Genomic DNA, 23,116 nt, shown 5'->3' on the forward strand with positions numbered 1-23,116 from the left:
ACCAGCCACTTAGGTGCCATCTCGCGTCCTGCTCCTTGACCCTGAAACACATCGGGCGGCAACTCCTTAGCCTTGGTGAAGGGGAGTGTGATCGCCAGCAGTCAGTGAGGCTGTAACTCCCGTAAGAGACGGAAGGTGCCGTTCCCCCTCATCACCGCACGAGCAGCTTGACAATGTCCGGCCAGGGCAGGGCAGGGCAGGGCGACCACGGAGGACAGGTCGCAGAGCAGGGGGTGAGGCGACGTCGTTGTGAAGAACACTTTTCAGTCCAAGGCCAGAGCGAGGCTCTAAACAAAAAAACCAACGGGAGAGAAGGTCTAGCTTCTACCCCCTTGAACACCTTTCCTAAGATTGGAGCAGACGAAGCCAGATAGCAGGCGCCCCTTTTTACAGAAGATATTGTTGGGAGCCGAGACTCGCCACGTGCAATTGGTGGGCTGTGTAATTATCTCCACGGTCAGAAGCTGCGGCAGAGACCGGGTCCCTGTCCCAGCTGCGCGTGAGTTCAGGAAGCTCTGGAACCAACGCGTGTGTGCGCTTCGGACGCCGCACCTGCGTGTGAGCTGAGCTCAAGCACCAGTCGATGTCACTGCGAAGAGACAGCTGGAACGCGGCACCGACTCCCCTCAGTTCACAGACCGGGAAACAGACCAGTCTGATCGGCCGGGTCCAAATCCCGCGGTGTGGATTCGGGGCCGCTGCTCCTCCCCCCGGCTCACGGGGAACAGGCACAGGTGCCCTGGGGCCTCAGGAAGACATGGGCTTTCAGAGCTGTCATTTGGTGTGGCTGTCCGAGGCCCCGGTTCTGCAAAATAGCTATTTGAACTCTGACCCCCGTAGGACACACCTGGAACCAGCCCATTGCCGCTGGCGGCACAGACCTCTGGCTGCGGCACGTGCCCAGTTACGCTCCCCTTGGGGATTTGACATGCTGATTGGCAGGTTGACATTCTTTGAGGTCTTTTAGGGAAAAGGGCCATATATATAATTTGCATTTTTAATGAAACCAGGTGGAAAGAGGGCCCCCTTGAGCGTATCGGCCTCTAGGACCCAGGTAGACCCGGGCCTGAGCCCCCAGTGCCCAGGGGCAGTGGCCGTGGGGGTTGCTTTCCTTCGTCTCTCTGTCTCCCGCTGTCCTGCTGCTGCAGTGACACTCTCCCTGGTCTGCCTCCAGGTTCCGGATGAGGCAGGTGAACGTGGTCGGGGCCAGCCCCTTCAGTCAGTCCTCTCGGGTCATCCAGACGCTGCAGGCGCCCCCCGACGCCGCTCCGGCCAGCGTCACCGTCCGGACGGCCAGCGAGACCAGCCTGCGGCTGCGCTGGGTGGTGAGTTGGGAGGCAGTGGGGGGGGGGGGGGGGCGGTGCAGGGCGGTGGTCTGGAGTTCCCAGGGGCACACGTGAACCCAGAGCTTGGCCATTGCTCAGCCCTCCTTTGTCCCAGTCAAGGCTCATCCCGTCATTGAGGCAAAAGTATTCACTTTTCAGCAGGCTTTGGGCTCAGACCCGCCAGGGGTGCTTGTTACCTGTAGCGTTCCCCCGGGCTTCTGGGAGCCGAGGAGCGGTCTTTGGGGAAGGAGGCCCAGGCGCCGTGGGCGGGGCCTGTCCTCGATCTGGGTCAATGTGGAACTCGGTATTCGTAAGAGGGCCAGCGTGACATTTCATCAGAACATCTCCCCACAAAATTAAGCCAGAAGGTATTCAAAGAAATTAGGACCAGCCAGATTGACTGACAGGATTCCGTTTAACGAGCAGAAGAAAAGTCCCAGGGAAAATGCAGTTTCTAAGACTATCACCCCCAGAAAATACTGTTCATGGGATTCGCCTCTAAGACAGGCCCCCACTCGGAGACCTCGGCAGGGACAAGCCCTGAGATGTCAGCTCACACGCTGTCCCCCCCAGCCCCTGCCCGACTCCCAGTACAACGGGAACCCCGAGTCCGTGGGCTACCGGGTCAAGTACTGGCGCCCGGACCTGCCGTCCTCTGCCCTGGCACACGTGGTCAGCGACCGGCTGGAGCGGGAGCTCACCATCGAGGAGCTGGAGGAGTGGACGGAGTACGAGGTGCAGATTCAGGCCTTCAACGCCATCGGGGCCGGGCCCTGGAGCGAGGTGGTCCGCGGGCGCACGCGGGAGTCAGGTGAGACGGGACCCTGCGGCCCGGAAGCGCGTGTCCCCGAGAGGGAGCTCAGCCCCTGGCTCACTGGCTCCTCGCTGGCTCCGCCCTCCTGTGTCCGGTGGGCGTGGTCCTCACCAGGAATCAGCCAACCTGCGGGGTAACCTAAGTGAAACCATTAGAGCCGGCGCCCCTCCCAGGAAGCCCTGACGGTTCCGCACAGGCCGGGCTCCTGTTACTATTACTTTAGTTAAGGATAACGTTCACCATCGGTGATGAAAGGCAAGACTGTGGAGATTCTAAGGGTCCCTTACAGTGCAAGGTTCCGGGCCCTCCAACACCGCAGCGTGTGTGCTGAGACGGTCTCACCAGCTCTGGCTGCGGCTCAGCGCGAACCCGCCGGTCCGTGGAAGCTGAAGCCTTCTCCTCCCGCCCTCTCTGGCTTGTTCCCCGGTCCCCGCCCATGAGACCCAGTAGGTGTGAGCCCGCCTGGCCGTGTCAGGGACACTGTAGGTTCTGGGACAGGTCGACCTTGGCATTGTCTGCTTTCAGTCACCTGCTCCAGGCTGGTGTCTCACCCAGAAGCAAAGGCTGTAGGGCTGGCGTGTGACTGGTTTCTTCCCGGACTTCTCTGGGTGGGGGTGCGGGACAGAGGGGAGAACTCGAACAGCAGCCGGGGAGCAGAGCCGCTGTCGGATGAGGAAGGCTGTTGGTGGGCGTGGGGTCCTGGACAGACGGACGGACGGTCGGTTAACAAGAGCCTCTGGCTTCCAGAAGGAGCAGCGTCCAGTGAGGGCTTCCTGAGCCGCCAGGGCTGCCTCCACTTCTTGTCCGGCCTCCCTCCAGGCTGCGGGTTGATTGCGTTAGAAGTAAAGGATGGAGAGGTGCTAGTGCCCAGCCGGTGGCCGCGTGACCACCTGGACTTCAAAGCTCCGCTATCGTCCCAACCTGAATCTCTGTGACGAAGGAGAGACCTCGAATAGTTCTGAGGGACAGGTCTAACCTCAGTAATAGATCAATAAAACGGTTATTAAAAACTTACTAGAAAATTAGGGATAAAACATAATTTTTGAAATTTGAATTGTATAGTTGTGCTCATAAGAAATACAGAAGACTCCACCGATGTCAGACATCAAGGGAGGAGCAGACAGTGGGAGTGGGGGGGGGCAGACGAGGTGTGTGGATGGGGTGGGCGTGGGCTGGGGCCTCCTGGTGGTTTTAGGACTCGGATCAGATGCCCACCGGGAACGGGACATTCAACCTGGAGTCTACGTGAGTCTGTTGAAGCCAGGACCCCACAGAAAGACAAAGCTCTTGAAGGCTGTACCCTCTCTGAACGGGACACTCCCAGGACCTGCCCGGGGAAACCTTCAGTGTCCCCCCGCACACGGAGTCCTGTGCCCGCCCTCCCGACGCACACGAAGTGAACGGTCCAGAAACCCCCGGAGGAGACGGGGATGTGGAGCTTGGGCCTGGGCACCAAGGCACGAGCAGCAAGAGAAACAGAGACAGCTGGAGTCGTCAAGATGAACATGTTTCTGCCTCACAGGGTGCCGTGAAGAACGTTCTGAGAAGTAATCCTCAAAATGATAGAAAATGTTCGCCAGTCATATCTGTTGTGAGGGACTGGTATCCAGAGTATATATTTATAAAAACTCTTACAGCTTCTGCGTAAAAACACAGCCCCATTGAAACCTGGACGGCGGATCTGAGGAGGGCTTTCTTCAAAGCACACACTCATGGCGACAAGCTCACGGGGGTGCTCAGCGCCATCAGCCACTGGGGAGCTGAGACCTGCAGCGGCTGAAATGAAATGTGAAACATGGTGGACAGCAGCAAGTGCTGGGGACAGTGTGGAGAAACGGGACCCTCCACATTGCTGGCAGGGAGGCAGAACGGTGCTGCCGCCGTGGGACCCCGTGGGCCACTGTGGGACGCCGTGGGACCCCGTAAAATGCCATGGGACCCCGTGGGACGCCGTGGGACACCATGAGATTCTGTGGGCCGCCATGGGACCCTGTGGAATGCCGTGGGCCACCATGAGACCCCATGGGCTGCCATGGGACTCCGTGGGCCACCGTGGGACCCCGTGGGCCACCGTGGGACCCTGTGGGACCCCGTGGGCTGCCGTGGCAGTCCCGGGCCATGCAGCCAGCACACAACCCAGCCTGCACACCTAGGCACAGAGTTTCCCTCCTCCTCCTCTGGACAGTCATGACCACAGTTATTTTTTTAATTAATTTTTTACATCCATTTTTATTGACTTTTTTGAGAGAGCCGAGAGATAGAAAAACTGGTGGGAGAGAAACATCAATCGGCTGCCTCCTGCACGCCCTCTCCTGAGGATCGAGCCTGCAATCAGGGCATGTGCCCTGCTGGGGAATCGAACCAGGACCTCTCAGTCCCTGGGAGGAGCTCAGTCCACTGAGCCACACCTGCCGCGTTATTCGTACTGTTGACTGAATGTTCGTTCAGTTGGGAATGTTGATCCAATGCGTCTGGCTGGCTGGGAGGACAGTTTGGGTCCCAGGTGTTCTCGTCTGGGACCAACAGTTCTCGGAATGTAGCTCTCCTGTCCTGGGCACGTGTAGGGCTGGTCACCTCATCCTGGAGCTGGAAATTAAGTTGGCTTGATCGTCCGCTCACCTTTTCTCTCAATGACAGCAACCCTGTCATCCACAGTCGACGCAGGACGCCAGTGGTCATCGCTGTTCGTGAAGTAGGCTTGTGTGAGCGGTGTGGTGGGACCACCGTGGTGGAGTGAAGACAGGCGCAGAGAGCGGCCAGGGCACTGGGGGCCACCGTGGGCGGCTCTGGGATGCAGGGTGGCCAGAAGCCTCCCCCTTAGAGAGCTGAGCAAACCTGACGTTGTGAATATTCTTCTCCTGTGACACTGAAGTGCTCCATCAGATTAATATTATTTTGTTGCGTGGCTGAGTGACCGGATGCGTGACCCTCCAGTGGCGTGTTTGGGAAGGACAGTGCGTCTTCCGGGGCAGGCGGGCCAGCACAGCTCTCTCCAGACCGCAGGGGCCAGTGCTCCTGGGCTGCAGGCAGGAGCAGGGCCTCTTCGTTCTGTGGACTCAGCCCCAACCGCCCCTGGCAGGCAGCCGGAGGCCGGGGCTCTGCAGATGGTCAGCTAGTGCATACAGAAGCAGGGCGGGAAATGGGACAGTCTGGCGGTCGCTGGCCCCTGCGGCCGCCACACGACCCAGCACTGCACGTGTAGGTGCAGACCAGACAGGCTGCTTCCCAGGATGCCCTCCGGGCCTCCCCCTCTGGCTGAAGATGCCCCACCCCAGGCTCAGTGTCCTCGAGCAGCGTGTCCTCTTATGCTGTGACCCGTGCTGGGCCTGCCCTCTTGTCTCCCTCGGCCTCCACCTGCAGAACCTGCCGGCATGGCAGCGACCTGGTCACACCTGCCGCAGAGCCTCACAGCTCTCGGCACCGGCAGGGCCTGCCTCTTCCTCACCGACTCGCGTTTCCGAGAGCCGTGTGAGCCAAGTGCCCCAGCGGGGTGGCTTAACACAGAAAGTCTGTCCCAGGTCTGGGGGCCAGGAGTCGGAGACGAAGGTGTTAGCAGAGCCAGGGAGGAGCTGCCCGGGTCGCCCCGCTTCTGGTCACCCCTGTGGCACCGTGAGCCATCTGCACGCTCTCCCCTGTGTGTGCCCCCTCACCTGCCGTTCTTACAAGGAGCCTAGTCATCCTGGGCCAGGCCTGCTGCCTACAGCGAGAGCCATTTCAGGGATTGCATTGGCCACAGCCTTATTGTCAGAGAAGGTCCCATCCGGAGGCTTGGGGAGGAGGGATAGGAATCCAACATACACATTCTGGGGGGACACTTCAACCCGTAACAAAGACCAAATTACTTCGGTGTAGAAGATCCAGGGCTGAAATGTGGGAAGCAGCATTCCTGGGCAAACCCATATTATTTTCTGTGTTCTGACTAACGGGCTGTCAGAACACTTCCGCCATCACTGTGCTATAAGAAGGAAGTACTTGGGAATGAATACATGTGGGTGGGTGATGGGTGGATGGGTGGGTGATGGATGGATGGGTGGATGGATGGATGGGTGGATGGATGGATGGATGGATGGATGGTTGGATGGATGGGTGGATGATGGATGGTTGGATAGATGGATGGGTAGATGGATGGGTGGGTGATGGATGGTTGGATGGATGGGTGGGTGATGGATGGTTGGATGGATGGGTGGGTGATGGATGGTTGGATGGATGGGTGGGTGATGGATGGATGGATGGATGGGTGGGTGATGGATGGGTAGATGGATGGATGGTGGGGTGATAGGTGGTTGGATGGATGGGTGGGTGGGTGGATAGATAGGTGGGTGATGGATGGATGGATGGGTAGATGGATGGGTGGGTGATGGATGGTTGGATGGATGGGTGGGTGATGGATGAATGGATGGATGGGTGGGTGATGGATGGATGGGTGGATGGATGGGTGGGTGATGGATGGTTGGATAGATGGATGGGTGATGGATGGATGGATGGATGGGTGGGTGATGGATGGATGGGTGGATGGATGGGTGGGTGATGGATGGGTAGATGGATGGGTGGTGGGGTGATAGGTGGTTGGATGGATGGGTGGGTGGGTGGATAGATAGGTGGGTGATGGATGGATGGATGGTGGGGTGATGGGTGGTTGGATGGATGGGTGGGTGGTTGGGTGACTGAGTAAGTGAACAAACAGTCTGTACACAGAGGGTAGAGGAAGCCCCCGTGAGCATTCCCACGCCCACTGTTCACAGGATCCTGGGAGGACTGCAGAGGGGGAGGAGCAGACGCTCCGTGTGCCACACCCTTCACACCATTTCCCGTCCTCCCCTCCCCAGAGGAAGGAGGTGATAGTGTCAGTGCATCACTTTCTTCAGAACAAGTAGCCATAGATGACCTGCTCCTTGCAGAGCCGAGCGCTTGGCCCCAGGCTCAGACATGGTGGGCCGGGCTCTCCCATTGCACAACTGAGGCACAGAGGGCCGGGCCGCTTCCCCGACCACACAGGTCAGGGTACTCGCTGGGTCTGGTCCTAGTCCAGAGCCTGGGAGCATGTCACCTCCCTGGGCCAGCCTCAGCTTCCCGGCTTCAGGTGGCCATTGTGCACAGTAGTCGCCGCGGGCAGGTCACATCGCCTGCTGAGTCAGCCCGCAGGCTGTCCTGGGGCTGGGTGAGAAGGTGCCCGCGTCCGGGTGCTTATAGACTCAGGCAGTGAACGTGGCGTCTCTCCCCTCCTTCCTGATCACGAAGGGCGGTGTGCCCTCCGGGCGGCAGCTGAGGGCTGCCCTTTCTGTGCTTCGAGCGTGTGAAGGGAAGGGCAGCCCAAGGGTGCTGGGGCCTCCAGGCCCACCTGTCCCCGTCTGAATGACGTTCAAGTTCAAATGGGTCGCAGAAAACGAGAGAAGCAAAGTGAGGTCATCTAAACTTTGCTGTCCTTACTTGACGTCTGACTGAATCGAGACAGTGAGTTCAGTGATGTAAAAACGTCGCCTCGAGTACGTGAGCCAGGAACCACGTGGCGTGGCCTCCGTCGGCCCACCTCACTGAAAAAGCATTTCATTCACCTGGATTGTACGCATTCTCCCCGGCTTGGGTTTCTCCATCCGCGGAGCCGGGGTGTAACACCTGCCTCATGGGCTGTTGTGGGGATTAAATGTGATGTGCAGATCACAGCATCACCCCCTCAAGCCTGCCTGTCCCCCTCACAAAGCACCGTGCTCAGAGGTGTCAGTGAACCGGTGTCTGAAAATGAGGATTTTCCATTAGAGGGAAAAGTCCCCGAAAGTTAATATGAAAATAGGCCACACGTACTTCCTTGCTGGGTGGACCCAGATAGAGCTGAGCTCCTAAATACCCAGGATTTATGGAATTTGTTGCTCATATTAAAGAGATTTACATTTCTGTTCTGCCCCTGGAGGTTTCATCTGATCTCTACAAAATGCTCAGAATACATTGCTGTTTCAAGGACAACTGGATTATTGGGGTAAAAATTGCGCCTTTATTTGCGGAAGCCTTCAGACTGTGGCTGCCAACCTGTTTAACTCGTTCCTCGCAGTTCCCTCGGCGGCTCCTGACAACGTGTCGGCCGTGGCGGTCAGCTCGACCCAGATCCTACTGACATGGGCTTCGGTGCCCACGCAGGACCAGAACGGGCTCATACTGGGCTACAAGGTATGTGTCGGTGAACCTGCAGGCCCCACCCCACGTCGCCTCCAAACCAAAGCGTTTGTGTCCTTACGGATCTGCAGCGCCCCCTGCTTCCTGGTCTCCCCCAGCTACCGTGTCAGCCTCCCTGCAGCCTGGGGATGTGGCGCTGGTGTTGCCCCTTCACTCGGCCAGGCCAGGCTCAGACTGGTGGCTCTGAAACCCCGAGCCTCCGCAGCCCCACATGTGCGGGGTGGGCCATCCTATAGAATGGCCTCGCTCCGGAGCTCGCGAGCCGACTGCAGGCACCACGTGTGCACGTGCCGTCACTGTCCCGTCCTGACTCCTCCCAGCTGCTGGGGCAGCACTGTGGGCTGGGCGGCACACATATCCCCCAGGCCCTCACAACCGATTTGTCTGTCCCATCACCTCCCAAAGCAGCAGAACCAGGTTCTGGATTGGGCAGCAGGGCCGCACGCTTTCTGACACCGCAGCACGGGTCCAAGTGAGTCTGCTCATGCTGACTGAATCAGACCCTACTGTCTGATTTTCCCACCTGTTCTCCAGTTGCCCCTCCCTGGGCATTGCAGTCACTCTTCCCCAGCCTTATTGGACAGGGCAGTTCCGTTAGACACTGTGATTCCATTAGACACGGCGATTCCATTAGACATAGCGATTCCATTAGACACAATGATTCCATTAGACACGGTGATTCCATTAGACACAATGATTCCATTAGACATGGTGATTCCGTTAGACACAATGATTCCAGTAGACATGGCGGTTCCATTAGACACGGCGATTCCGTTAGACACGGCGATTCCGTTAGACACGGCGATTCCGTTAGACACGGCGATTCTGTTAGACACGGCGATTCCATTAGACATGGTGATTCCGTTAGACACAATGATTTCATTAGACACAATGATTCCAGTAGATATGATGATTCCATTAGACACAATGATTCCACTAGACATGGTGATTCCATTAGACATGATGATTCCATTAGACAGGGCAATTCCATTAGGCAAGGTGATCCCATTAGATAGGGTTATTCCATTTAGACACGGTGATTCCATTAGACACAATGATTCCATTAGACACGGTGATTCCATTAGACATGGCGATTCCATTAGACACAATGATTCCAGTAGACACAATGATTCCATTAGACACAATGATTCCAGTAGATATGATGATTCCATTAGACATGGTGATTCCATTAGACATGATGATTCCATTAGACACAATGATTCCATTAGGCATGATGATTCCATTAGACACAATGATTCCAGTAGACATGGTGATTCCATTAGACACAATGATTCCAGTAGATATGATGATTCCATTAGACACAATGATTCCATTAGACATGATGATTCCATTAGACACAATGATTCCAGTAGACATGGTGATTCCATTAGACACAATGATTCCAGTAGATATGATGATTCCATTAGACACAATGATTCCATTAGACATGATGATTCCATTAGACACAATGATTCCAGTAGACATGGTGATTCCATTAGACACAATGATTCCAGTAGATATGATGATTCCATTAGACACAATGATTCCATTAGACACAATGATTCCATTAGACACGATGATTCCATTAGACATGGTGATTCCATTAGACACGGTGATTCCATTAGACATGGAGATTCCATTAGACACAATGATTCCATTAGACATGGTGATTCCATTAGACACAATGATTCTAGTAGACATGGTGATTCCATTAGACACAATGATTCCAGTAGATATGATGATTCCATTAGACACAATGATTCCATTAGACATGATGATTCCATTAGACACAATGATTCCATTAGACATGGTGATTCCATTAGACACAATGATTCCAGTAGATATGATGATTCCATTAGACACAATGATTCCATTAGACATGATGATTCCATTAGACACAATGATTCCAGTAGACATGGTGATTCCATTAGACACAATGATTCCAGTAGACATGGTGATTCCATTAGACACAATGATTCCATTAGACACAATGATTCCATTAGACATGGTGATTCCATTAGAGACAATGATTCCATTAGACACAATGATTCCAGTAGACATGGTGATTCCATTAGACACAGTGATTCCAGTAGACATGATGATTCCATTAGACACGATGATTCCAGTAGACATGATGATTCCATTAGACAGGGCAATTCCATTAGGCAAGGTGATCCCATTAGATAGGGTTATTCCATTTAGACACGGTGATTTCGTTAGACATGGTGATCGCGTTGGGGTGATTCCTTTAGACACAATGACTCTGTTAGGCGATCACGATGAGTGGGTTCAGGGACCCCACTCTACACCACCCGCCATGCTCTTTGCACACTTCTCCTGGTGAGCCTTCTTTTACAGCCTCTGGGTCACTGGTGTGAGCCGAGGTTCAGGTGGACAGTGGCGGCTCCTCTGAGACAGGAGCCCACGTCCCCAGTAAACTGTGGGAAGCCGACTGTCTCTTTCCCTCATGGAGCCCTCATTCTAGTGGCTGCCTTTGGTTGTCTCACTGTAAATTGTGGCAAGGCAGCCAGTCAGCAGCCCGGGGCCAGATCCCAGCAGCAACTGCCCTTCTACTTGGCACAAGCACTTCATCACCGTCCACCCCATCTGCCCCCCAAATGCCAGCAGGTAGCAATTCGCTCCACAAGCCTTCAACCCAGCTGCCCAGGGCGGGTAGTACAATTGGGCTGGCCCTGGCCTCATGGTCACCCTGTACCTGCCCAGGCCCCTTCCGGCACCCTGGTCCTCACGCCCACCCGCTTGTGTGTTGATGCTTCAGATCCTGTTCCGGGCCAAGGACCTGGACCCTGAGCCCAGCAGCCAGGTGGTGCGCGGGAACCACACCCAGTCGGCGCTCCTGGCCGGGCTGCGTAAATTCGCCGTGTACGAGCTGCAGGTGCTGGCGTTCACGCGCATCGGGAACGGGGTCCCCAGCTCGCCCCTCGTCCTGGAGCGCACCAAAGACGACGGTAGGTGTCTGCCCCGCCTCTGCCCCTCTCCCAGGTCAGCTTCGACCAGCGGGCCATGTGGGCAGTTGTCATTTTTAACTTGATTTCCCAGCCACTTTTTTTCCAGTTGAGGAAAACAGAACAAAATTGTCTCTCATTCACTGAGCATTTATATGGCCAATTTCAGCCGGGAGTGAATTTTTACGGCCTAATTACGAACCTGTGCAGAGTTTCTGTGGTAACTGCAGCAGGCAGGCAGTGAGGGCTGCGGGCGGGCCGTACACCCGAGCGGGCCGTTCCGGGGGTGTCTGCACAGATCCAGTTAAACACCCACTGCCGACCATGTGCCTGGGGTCCTGGTGCCCGTGACCGTCCTTTGTGTAATCTGAGGTCATTAGAAGTTCGTGAGTAGAGTACGCACCTTAGGGGCTCCCAGCACCCCGCTCACCTTCCCCACCTGGACAACAGGACCCTCGCGACACTTGTGTCTACGGAAGTCTAACGCATCAGGAAATACGTCTGCCCACTTTGCGGATGCCAAGCCCTTGAAGGGTAGCTCCCTCTCATCGCACGTACGCTGGATGACTGTCGGAGGGGAAGGCTGGCCTCCCCGAAGCCCACCCAGGGGTCCTCAGCGTCCTGCGGAGGAGAAGTCCATCCTCTAGGTCTTAAGCATCTTCACCCAAGTCCCTGAATTAGGCCCCTGATGTCCTGTCTGCTCAGCTGTCCCTGCACCTCACCAGAGGTGGCGCCATGGCCACGCCTAGCGGAGGAGGGCGCTGACATCAGCCCCTCCGCCCATCCGTCCGTCCGTCCTCCCAGAGTGCAGCATGTCCAGCAGCTGCAGACAGGAGGCGACGAGTGTCCTGGCGGCTGTTTCTCTGTAAAACTGGATGACGCTCTATTGTGTCCAGGTCACAGCATGAGAAGGGGCGTTTCGGAAATTGTTCCCCAAACTCAGCCGTACGCGTGTCTTCCTCCCGTCCAGGTCAGCAAGTCTAGAGTGATTGTCCTTTACAAACCCTGCTGCCCCAATACAAACATGGTGCCCTCCGTGGGACCCAAACGATCGCCCCTGGGGACCGCGCAGGGAGCCCCGGGCCACACGAGACGGCTGGCAGGCGGGAGTCCGGCTGCCCTGGGATGACAGACACACATCAGGGTGTTCTAGTGGGCACACTGACCGCCCCGTGCCCACGGCCCCCACCGGGAGTCGATCAGGACACCAGGAAGTTTGAGTCTGGCCACGCACACAGTGGCCTGCCGGCTCAGTGAACCCTGCCCACAGGCCACAGCTCCCTGACCTGCTGGTGCCCGGAAGGCAGCTCGGCCCTCGGACCCCGCCGACTGTGACCATGGCACTCCCTCCATGCCTGCCCCCCCCCCCCCGCGGGGAGGGACTTCCGGCCCCTTACCTCCGCTTGGCGGGTGTCAAGTCCCGAAAAGAAATCAGCTCAGAGGGTGAAGTGTTTCTATCATGAAATGCACTGCGGCCGCATCGTGACTTTCTGATTTTCAGGCGTCCACGACTGAAATCCAACACCGTGCACGCTCCTTCGAGCTCACCACCCGCAGTCTAGTGCCCTTCCCTGCCCTGTGCCCGCCCCGCCAACACCCAGGCGCCCACCCCCACCCTGACTCTCACCTCGATGCACACGCCACAGCGACATTAGTGACCTGGCTGCCAGCCTCTGTGAGCCCCGCTCACATGACTCCCGGCACAGTTCGAGCGCAGCGCAGCAGACGGCTGGATGAAAATGGGTTGTTTTCCTCAGAATCATCAGGGAGCCGGCCACACACACAGCCCCTTAGACCCCAAAGTCATTCACCCAAAACATGGAGTTTCCCCATGAACAGTGTCACCATGCAGTGACTGCATCTGGCCCATTCACAGTCGTACGTGACCTGTCACGGACCCAGAGAACATCACAGGCACCTGCTCACGTGGCTTCTCTCCCCCAGCCCCAGGCCCCCCGGTGAGGCTGGTGTTCCCGGAAGTGAGGCTCACGTCGGTGCGGACGGTGTGGCAGCCACCAGAGGAGCCCAACGGCGTCATTCTGGGTAAGGGGGCAGCAGGGGGAGGGCGCCCCGGAAAGGGACACTTAGCAGAGTTCACTGCCTCAGCCACGCAGACTTCTGTGCACACAGGACGAGAGGTGGTGGCCCCCTGCTGTCTGTGAGCTGCGCCACGTCCTCCCAGAGTGTCTTCCGTTGGTCGGAGGCTCACAGTGTGCCGTCTGTCACTCACCTGCCCCAGCTCGGACGTGATCGGGCTCTTCTGACGTGTGCTTGGAAAACAGTGGCCGGTTTCCCACGGAGACCCGGACCCGGGCTCCACTCCGCAGTCCCGGGGACGACCCCTGCCGCAGGGCGGCCTGTCCTGGAAGAAGTGGGGCCTGGAACGCGAGCCTCAGGTCGCAGGGAGGGTCCACTGTTCTGCTCCATTCAGAGGAGCAGCTGCGCAGCCTGGGTTCCTCCCCTTCCCTGAAGGAAGCAACTTCTGTCTTGAAAAATCACCAGGCCCTTTACCCAGTCGCCCTCTCTCCGTGACAGACTAAGGCACCGTGTGCATGGCGGGTGGGGGTGAAGGGGGTGTGCCGGGGGCACAGCCACACCAGAGGCAACAGGGAGGGGGACCCCAGCGCCCTGCCAGCAGCAGCCCCAGGGGGGGTGGGGGCAGCGGAGGGAAGGCTGTCTGGGGCCGGATCTTCCCGTGAGTGGCTTCCAGAGCCTTGGAAGGAGGAAGGTGGGTGGACACGGGGGAGCATGGAGGGACAGCTGCTTTTGTCCCCCCGTGCTTCAAACACCGCGTCCCGACAGACGGAGGGCAGAGCCGCCACGCTGCCCGGGGCCTGGTCTTGGTGAGGGAAGTTGTGCCGTGACTCTGCCCTCTGAGCCTCAGTGCCCTCCCTCCGCGGAGCCGCGCTGCAGGTCCCTCCTGGGTTCCAGGAGCCTACAGGGGCCCTGGGCAGTGCTGCATCCGAACCGCTCAGTGAGCATTCGCTCCAGGTCGTGGCCGCTCAGCTCCAGGGGGACGTCCGGGTCACCGCGAGGCTTGGTTGCGCTAGCGTTTGCCCGCTGATCTCTGGTGGTGCTGCAGGGGCGGCCCCATCGCCCTGGTTGCTGGGACAGGGTTCATGCTGAGGAGACGGAAGCAAAGCCTACACAGGCAGTCTGGGGCCAGCTGATAGGGCCCCAGTTGTGTTTAGAGGTTTGCGTTTTGGTCTAATCCCTGGGAGGTCATTGAAAATCACAAAACCTCAGAAAAGGAGGTAGCACGGGAGACTGAGCCTCCAGCCATGGCAGACAGACGCCGAGTCAAACCGCGCCATGCCCCCCACACCTGTCATGCCGGGACGTTCCCTCTGAGCCTCCTCTGGGTGATGGCGGCCGCTGGCAGCCAAACGGACGCTGTGGGTCGCCTGTCGCCTGGATGGCATTGCAGCTCGCCGAATTGCAGATGCGGCAGGAGAGCTGGGGAACCCTTTCCAAAGACTCAGATCGGGGTTCACGGAGCAGAGAGGAAAACAAGGCTCGTTTACACCCGAAGGCCTCGAATCACAGCTCTGGGGGCGCCTCTGGGGTCCACGCACGCGGAGGAGGTGCAGGGCTGCCGTCTAGACTGGAACGTGCTCTCGCATCTCCAGGAGAGATTAGCCACGCGCACCGCAGCTGCCGACAGGGAAAACACTGCCTGTTTGCATAAATATTTCACTACGGAGACTAGCACCCCAGCGCCTTCCTCTGGGGCTGTGGCGCAGCCTCCCTGCGGAGCCCCGTGTCCCTCCCTCACTTGCAGCGACTCCCTTAAATGCCACTGAGCTGAAGGAAGTGTGTGCTCCTCGAACCCCCCAAACCCGCCCGAAGCTCCTACCCCCTGCCCACCGAGCGCCTAGCACTTACCCTGGCTCACTGCGGACGGGTGCCAGGGCTCTGCGGAGAGCCAGGAGCTCGGCGGCCGTGACTCGTGTCTGCGAGCGCACGGGCAGAGCCGTGGCCACACTGTCCGCTCCCCGCCAGGTGGACACGCTGCGAAATAGGACACACGGCACCGGGGTGGGCTGATGCAGGCCTCCCGGGGGCCTCACCTCTGGGGGTGCCCTGAGCTGCGAATGGGCACTGGGCCGTCACCACTCACCCACCACAGCGGGTACCGCGCCCTGTGCTGGCACAGAACAGACGCTCGCAGACCGAAGCCTGTGGTCTGCCCAGGAAGCAGCCCATGAAAGGCTCACCGCCGCCTGCAGCACCTGCACCGACTCCCCACGGCGGTTCTGGGTGCCGGGCTGCAGTCAGGACGCCCGCCCGAGGCCCGAGGCCCGGAGACCCGCCCCAGACCTCAGTCGGCCTTGGCCTCTTCCTGTTTGCATCTCAGCGGTGGCTCTGGGGCTTGTCTCCTGCTTGAAGCCCACACCCCGCCCAGATTCCAATTCCCCAGAGGGCTGTGTGTCTTCCGCCTCCTGGGCCCGTCAGAACCGCCTTGGATCAGTGTCGCCTGGACAGGCCTCGCGCCTCAGTGCCTGTGTGACCACAGTTCACCGTGACGTTGGACTCCGGGCTGCATTTCACTCCCACAGAGGACTCAGCCTCGCTCCGCCCTCACCTGCGCCGTCTCCGGCCTCCCGCCTGGGGAATGGGATCGGCCGCCCTCTGGCCTGTCCCCGCTCTCCTCTCAGCCGGGGGGCCTTCTCTAAAGCGCGCGAGCCCGCGGCTGCCTTTGCCATTCGTGTGCAGACACGGCCGCCCCTCCCATCCTCCAAGGGCGGACGTTAAAACGTGTCAGCGTAAGCGAGGTGTTAATCTTGATATGCAACAGACTGCAGGATGGGGACAGGAGAATGTTCTTATTTTAGGGCGAATGCGAGGCGGGTATGGATATAACCATGGCTGAGGCCCCCCTCCCGGGCTCTGTGGGGCCTGGGTCCCACCCTGCACCCGGCCCAGGCGACGTGTGCTCTGTCATTTCATACACGGGCACAGCGTCGTGGCCGTGGCTCTGCCGAGTGGACGGGGCAGGAGCTAAAGGTCGGAGGGACGCAGGGCCGCCCTGCCGCAGACACCCTTGTTCCACTCAGCCCTGACGGCACCCCGAGTGGCAGGTCCACGCCAGGGAACATACGGCGTATACAACTCACGTCTGAAGGAACGGGTGCTTCCCACACGTGGCGAGGAGATAGCAGAAGAAACCTGTGTTTAGAGTAAAACCAGGGAAGGCAGTGAGCGCGGGGTCACGTGGGGGTGTGAGCAAGGTCCAGGGTCACTCTGGGGTGTGCAGGGTGGACAAGTTGGGAGGGGCGCCGTCGGGAGAAAGGGGACCCAAGCCCTCGAGGCTGGGAAAGAGACCGGTTGCTATTGCTCCCCAGTCCTGAGATCCACGAAGATGTGCCTTTGAGCAAAACCTCCGCTCACCACAGGACGCTTCGCCGTAGCAGCAGAACAACCTGAGCAGAGACGAAACGTGATGGAGGACAAGCCGTCGAAAAAGCACAGGTGGAGCCCTCGCCGTGCCGTGTGTGAGTCCTCGTCAGCTCGGACTTACGGTGAAAGGCCACCGGGACTGGCGAGGAGTCTGTCACACACAGCACCCTCCACCAGGCGGAGGACGGAGGAAGGCCTGGCCGGCGGGGGTCCGGGAGGCCATGCACGCTGCGCTGGGGCAGCCTCCACGCTCACGGGCGCTGAGGGAACGTTCCCGCCGGGGCCTTCCGCTCCCGCTACCTTAGCACAGGCTTCTCACGGCAGGAGCCTGCTCAGACCCCCACCCAGGAACTCAGGGCGGGGCCCCACGCACATGCCCTCGTCGGTGTTCAATGCAGACTCTCCCCTAAAAATGAAAGGCCCTCCATGAGAGGCAGGCAGCACGTCTTCCATCAGTGAGAACCGCCGTCTGGACGCACTGTTTCGGCAGAAGCCCACAGTGTTCCGATGGCCAGTGGTCAGGAGAAGGGACGGTTTCGTCCACGGGAGGAGGGTTTCTGTTGGTGCAGGTCAGCTGGAGTAACGACCCTAGTTCTACACCGCGTTCTACATTTCAGCCCCTCGTCCTCTCTGCTTCCTCGTGTCTTTGCAGGCAGTTCTGTGGGACACAGTGTTGCTTTGGACGCATCCAAAGGTGGCTCTGGCTTTACACCCACAGGTTTGAGGCCTAAGCCAAGCAGGGCCGTTCCTCTGGGCCGGCAGCTCCGGTCCCCTCTCGAAGGGGCTCCATTCGTGCCGTTTCTACCCTCACTTCCAGCTTCTCTGGGGAGGGCTGGCCCCTCGTGGGCACTGGAAATGATGCTCACCTGGGTGGGCCCGGGGGCGAGGGTCTGGGGCGGGACCCGGGGGTGAGGTCGGAGGCGGGGCCCGGGGGTGAGGTCCGAGGCGGGGCCCGGAGGTGAACGTCTGAGGCGGGGCCCAGGGGTGAGGTCCGAGGCAGGGCCCGGGGGTGAGCATCTGGGGCGGGTTCCGGGGGTGAGCGTCTGGGGTGAGTGTCCGAGGCGGGGTCCGGGATGAGGGTCCGGGGCGGATCCAGAGCTAACACATCCGCGAGCGGGCGGAGGTGCAGAGTATTTGAAAGCACGAAGGCTGACGCTCAGAAGGAACAAAAGCCACGCTCCAACCAGTCCCGAGTGCGGCCGAGAAGGCCGGCAGGGGCGTGCTGACCTCGCCATCTTTGTCGGGAGGCCTCGGTGCTCCCTGCGGAAGGACCGGAGGAGCAGAAGCCGCCCCCACTGTAGCTCTTGGGTTGAGTCCCAGAAAAACCAGAGCCAGAGGGTAAACCTCAGAACCAGGGGGAAGCCCGCTGACAGCAAAGGCGGCCATGGAGACGGGACCGCACACGCCGAGAGTGGACGCACAGCCGCCCGTGTGCCTGGAGACACGCCGTGTGTCCGCACGGGCTCACCACGCGGCGCAGGGATGCCCATGAATGGGGAGCACGGACGTCAGGCGGCCAAGGCCAGCTGGGCCACACCCAGAACCCAGGGACAGCGGTCCCCCCAGCAGGGAGAAGAGACCGTCCATTGGGGGCAGAGCAGCAGCCGCAGGGGTCATTCAGGGGCCAAAGTCCAGGGTCCTGCAGACACCTGTCAGCAAGTGGTGGTCACCATGCTGCCTCCCAGTGTGTGTGGTGACAGAAATGACCAGCGGTGGTGAGGGCTGAATGCGAGCCATGGACCTGTCGTCCTGGCCTCCCGCACGGCGGGTCGGGGAGGCTCCTCATCGCTGGACAGATGACCAGAGCAGGAGCTGGGAGGATGCGGTGAGCTCAGCCACCACTGAGCAGGTCGCGAGCAGGAAGACGGGAGCCGAGGGGGGCAGGCAGCAAGCCGTGTGGGATGAGCCAGGGACCACCTGAGGACGCGGTCAGCTCTGCCGGCCCAGCTCCCGGCCCAGCCCTGTTTCACTCGGATGGTCTGGCCCTCACTAAGGTGGACACACAGCACCCACCTGCTCCGCTTTGAGTCAGCAGGACTGCCGCCGCTGGACCGAGGCTGACTGTGCGCAAAGGCGGCTGGCGAGCTGCGTGGGCCGGGCGGGGCCTCGGGGGGCTGGTGTGGGACTTGATGGTTAAAGACGCCGGTCAGCCACTGGCCTGGTGGCCGGATGTTTGCAGCCCTCGGCCCTCCCAGCACTGATTCACAGCTCCCCCCAGCTTCCGGGTCTGGAGGGGGGCTGGAGGGGGAGCCGCAGCTCAGCCTCCGGGAGGGGCTGCCTGGGGGCAGCGGGAGCAGAGTGGGGGGGAGCGGAGCCCTGGGAGCTGAGGTCTGAGGCAGACAGGAGATGAGAAGGAGGGGCTCTGACAGATGGGAGGCTGCTGCTCAGCTGGCCGCCTGCCCCACGGCCCACGGCCACGGCTGGAGAGGGCTCGGTTTAAAGAGTGCGCTAACAGGCGCTGCCCGTGGCCAGGTGAGGGGAAGGGCAGATGGCAGCAGGGGCTGCGGGGAGAACAGAGCAGCGAGCTCAGGCCCTGCCCGTCAGGAAGGCTCACTGCCCCCGTGCAGCGATGCCCAGCCAGTGGCCACAGGGAGGATGGGCTGTTGTCACGTCTTGCTCCCGCGAAGGAGGAGGAGACGCAACGTGTGGGCACTGGCACCCAGCGGCCCGTTCATCGTGGGCTGAGACTACCCCTCCATGGTGGCAGGCCTGCCCCAGGTGCGGCGCGGGGAGGAGGGAGCCCGGAGAGAACAGGGCTGCGGTTTCCGCAGATGCGGTTGTGGGTGGTGGGACGGGCCCTCCCTGGGTGCCCGAGGACTGACCACGCCCTCCGTGCCCGCCCACAGGGTACCAGATCGCCTACCGCCTGGCCAGCAGCAGCCCCAACATGTTCACCACCGTGGAGGTCGGGGCCACCGTCAGGCAGTTCACAGCCACGGAGCTGGCCCCGGAGTCGGCCTACGTCTTCAGGCTGTCCGCCAAGACGCGGCAGGGCTGGGGGGAGCCCCTGGAGGCCACCGTCATCACCACCGAGAAGAGAGGTGAGGCCGGTGGGAGAAGCGGGCTGTGAGCTGGGCAGGCACGAGGCTGCCTCAGCCCTGGGTGGCCTGCACGCGGGTGGCAGGTGTGCCCGGGACTGGGCACCTGCCTGGGACTGGGCACACCCACCGCAGCGTGTCCGCCAGCGACCCGTGCCACACACCTGGCCCTCAGACAGGCCTGACTGCCCAGGGGTCAGGGAGAGACGCTGCTCAGCAGGGCTGTGACTGCCCGGGGCTGCAGAGCCTCCTGCCTGAGGGCCGGCTCCCCGGAGGCAGTCGCAGGTCTCTGCTGTCCAAAACCACTGCCCAGGTGAGCAGGCGCTCACCACACGTTCCGCACCGGGCGGCCGCGGAGAGCTGTGTTTGGGGACACCTGGCTCCCGGCACTGGTGAGTGCTGGGCACGTCATCCTGCTGTAGTGTCCCTGAAGCCCGGGGGATCGGCCTGAGCTCCAGGTCCACGTGAGCGGAAGCCGACACCCGGGCACACAGCTGCGGGCAGGAGGTGACTGCCCCCGATGGCCCCGGCTGGCTCTTCCCACAGGGCTGTGCCACGGGCTCCACCCTCAGCTCCTCCTGCAGGCCCGTGCTGTGCGGACATAGCAGCTTTGGACTCAAGGACTCCAGGCTGTGCCCGGTCCCAGAGTCCTGGGGACAGTGATGACAGAAGGAGCCTGTAGGCGCAGCCGAGGGAGCACTCAGCTGACCTGTGCTCCTCCCTCTGAGGGTCCCTGAGCGCCCAGCCAGAGCTGTGGGCCCTGAGGAAGAGTCCTCCCCTCTGCCCCGGCTCGACCTGGGACCCCGGCGTGTGCCCCTGAGCGGCAACGCTGTCGTGATTCTCCCGGGGCAGAGTGTGCTCGGTGCGTGGGAGCTGTGGTCCCTGAGGCCTCGGGGTCGCTTCATCGCAAGGCCAGTGGGCAGACTCAGGGACGGAGCCACAGGGCCCGAGCGCCCATCTTCAGGCCAGAAATGCGGGAGGACGTGAGCGGAGCCGTCACTGCGCCCGGCCGCCTGGGAAGCGTTGCTCACGGGCGCTGAGGTGCTGGGAGGAGCACGCGGGTGCCTGGCCAGGGGACCGTCTCGCGGTGCAGCGGCCACCTGGTGGCCTCGCAGCTTCAAGGGCAGGCTGTCTGGGCAAGGCCTGCTGTGGCCCCGCACGGCCGACCACTGGCCCCTCACCTGGAATCCACAAGAGAGGCCCGTGGAGCAGAGCGGGAGGCTTTGAAAGTAGCCTGCACATCCGAGAAGACAGCACCCCAAAGGAGGCAGCACCCCTGCAGGTCCCAAGCTGGGACTGGACCACCAGGCTACAGGCCCCTGCACAGCGCCTACCGGTGCCCAGTGACACAGCCGGTTCCCTGACCAGCCACAAGCCTCTGCCGTCCAGCCCCAGGCCCCTCATGCCCCTACTCCCTCTCCCAGCTCATCCCTGCCCCAGCTGTGTCCCGCCTCCTGGAAGTCCCCCGGACCATGTCCCCCGGTGGGCGGCGTCTGCCCTACACGGTTGAGAGAGAGGAGGCATGCATGTGGCCGCTCCCACAGGCTGGTGTGGTGGCCCCACACAGCGCTGACCTTCTGTGGCCAGCACGGGAGGCTGGCTTCCCTTCCCGTGGCTTGGATCTCCCGGTGGCTCCAGCTTCCAGGAAAGGGTCTGGTCCTTTGGCCTCCGCGGGCCCTGTTATCCCCAGGGACGGCCCACCACGCCGGCCATGCTGACGCAGACACGCCCCAGAGCCACAGGGGCCGTCAGTCACAGCTTTGTTTCTGCTCCCGCTCCCTGGTGGCCGTGGCCTCTGCTACGAATTAGGGAACCGAAGCCTTGAAGTCCCAGGAGCCAGAGCTTCCGGGGTGCCCCGCGGACAGGAGAAGGGCCCCTGCGCCCCGCGCACGGCGCTGTCCGGCATCTCAGGAATGTCTGTTCTCAGCGTCCTGTGCGTCCTCGCCATTTGTGTGCTTTGTTTTTTCAGTCCTCGCCTGAGGGTTTGTTTTTATGGATTTGAGAGAGAGAGAAACATCAATTGGTTGCCGCCTGTAGGCACCCCATCCGGGATTGAACCCGCAACCTAGGTGTGTGCCCAGCCTGGGAATCAAACCTGCAACCTTTTTGGTGTCCAGGGCGACACTCCAGCCAACTGGGCCCCCAGCTGGGGCCACACCATTTGCTTTCTGTGAGCACTGGCGGCAGGCCCTGTGCAGCGTGAGCTCGCCATGTCCACTGCGGGGGTCCCCCCGTGGTCCCCGTGGAGGGACCGGGCTGTGCCTGCCCTCACCTCTCCCCACACCCACACCCACGTCTGGGAAGGAGGCGCCCGGTGCTGCTGGGGCTGAGTCCTGCGCCCTGTGTGCTGGGACAGGAGCGCTGACCACGTCACATGAAGAGTCCTCACCGCCCGTCACCACGGCAATCACCACGGCGCGCTCGTAGGCCCCCGTCTGTCAGAACGGTAACCTCATGATAGCAGTTGAGCAGTTGCTTCTCCCCTGGAGCTTCCCTGTTGGAGTCGATGGGAGGAGGAGACAGGGCAGCGGACAGCCCGCACCCCGCAGGACAGGTCCAGGGCCCACCTGGCCTCCCCCGGGAGGAACGGGGCTCCGCACCCTCGGACGAGGCTCCGGGAGGACCAGTCATGGGAACTGGGTGTTGAAGACACACTGAGCCCAAACTCAGGAAGGAAGAGAGTCCAGAGGGACCTGAGGGCTGGGGAGCCCTGGTGTCCCTCAGAGACGCTGGGGAGACCCGGGAGCCCCGCGGCCGGCTCACCACTGTCCGTCTGTCTGTCTCTGCTCTGAGGCAGAGCAGGGCCGAGCTGGGCACTCGCCAACGTGTCTGTGAGGGAACGCCACCTGGCTGTGACCAGGAGCACCTGCGGTGGCCACGCCCGTGCGGGCGGCCTCGGGGCCCCCGGGAGAGCAGTTCTCACGGTCCCTGGTCTGTCCTCATTCGGTTGCAGAGCGGCCAGCGCCCCCCAGAGAGCTGCTGGTGCCCCAGACAGAAGTGACGGCTCGCAGCCTCCGGCTCCAGTGGGTCCCGGGCAGCGACGGGGCCTCGCCCATCCGCTACTTCACCGTGCAGGTGCGGGAGCTGCCCAGGGGACAGTGGCACACCTACTCCTCGTCCGTCAGCCACGAGGCCACAGCCTGTGCCATCGAAAGGTACCGAGAGCCCGCGGGGGACCCTCCCCCAGGACCTGGTGCCCACCTGCCCTCCTGCAGCCAAGCCCTCAGAGAAGGGAGTCTGGACGGTCTGTGGAGACGCACCGCTGAGAGCTCGTCTCTCCTAGTCCACACCCCTCGCACCAGGGGCCCGGGATTTCTGTGTCCTGGGCACCCACTGCTCCGAGGCCCCCAGCCCCCCCGACCCCAGGTCTGTCCTGTTGGGCCCCAGGACTGACCCAGCGTAGTGACG

At 60.8% G+C, this 23,116-nt stretch overlaps 1 protein-coding gene across 1 annotated transcript in view; it reads left to right on the forward strand.

The window, feature by feature from the left end:
- Nucleotides 1-23,116, forward strand: part of SDK1 (sidekick cell adhesion molecule 1) — a 370,727-nt gene that overhangs the window by 306,890 nt on the left and 40,721 nt on the right. The window contains exons 24-30 of the mRNA XM_036242102.1: nt 1,175-1,325; nt 1,899-2,136; nt 8,183-8,298; nt 11,084-11,273; nt 13,215-13,313; nt 19,517-19,711; nt 22,662-22,863. Of these exons, the coding sequence (XP_036097995.1) occupies nt 1,175-1,325; nt 1,899-2,136; nt 8,183-8,298; nt 11,084-11,273; nt 13,215-13,313; nt 19,517-19,711; nt 22,662-22,863 (1,191 nt within the window). The remainder of the gene's footprint in view (nt 1-1,174; nt 1,326-1,898; nt 2,137-8,182; nt 8,299-11,083; nt 11,274-13,214; nt 13,314-19,516; nt 19,712-22,661; nt 22,864-23,116) is intronic.

This window comes from Molossus molossus, unplaced genomic scaffold (genome assembly GCF_014108415.1).
Source record: "Molossus molossus isolate mMolMol1 unplaced genomic scaffold, mMolMol1.p scaffold_m16_p_4, whole genome shotgun sequence".
Taxonomy (NCBI): domain Eukaryota; kingdom Metazoa; phylum Chordata; class Mammalia; order Chiroptera; family Molossidae; genus Molossus; species Molossus molossus.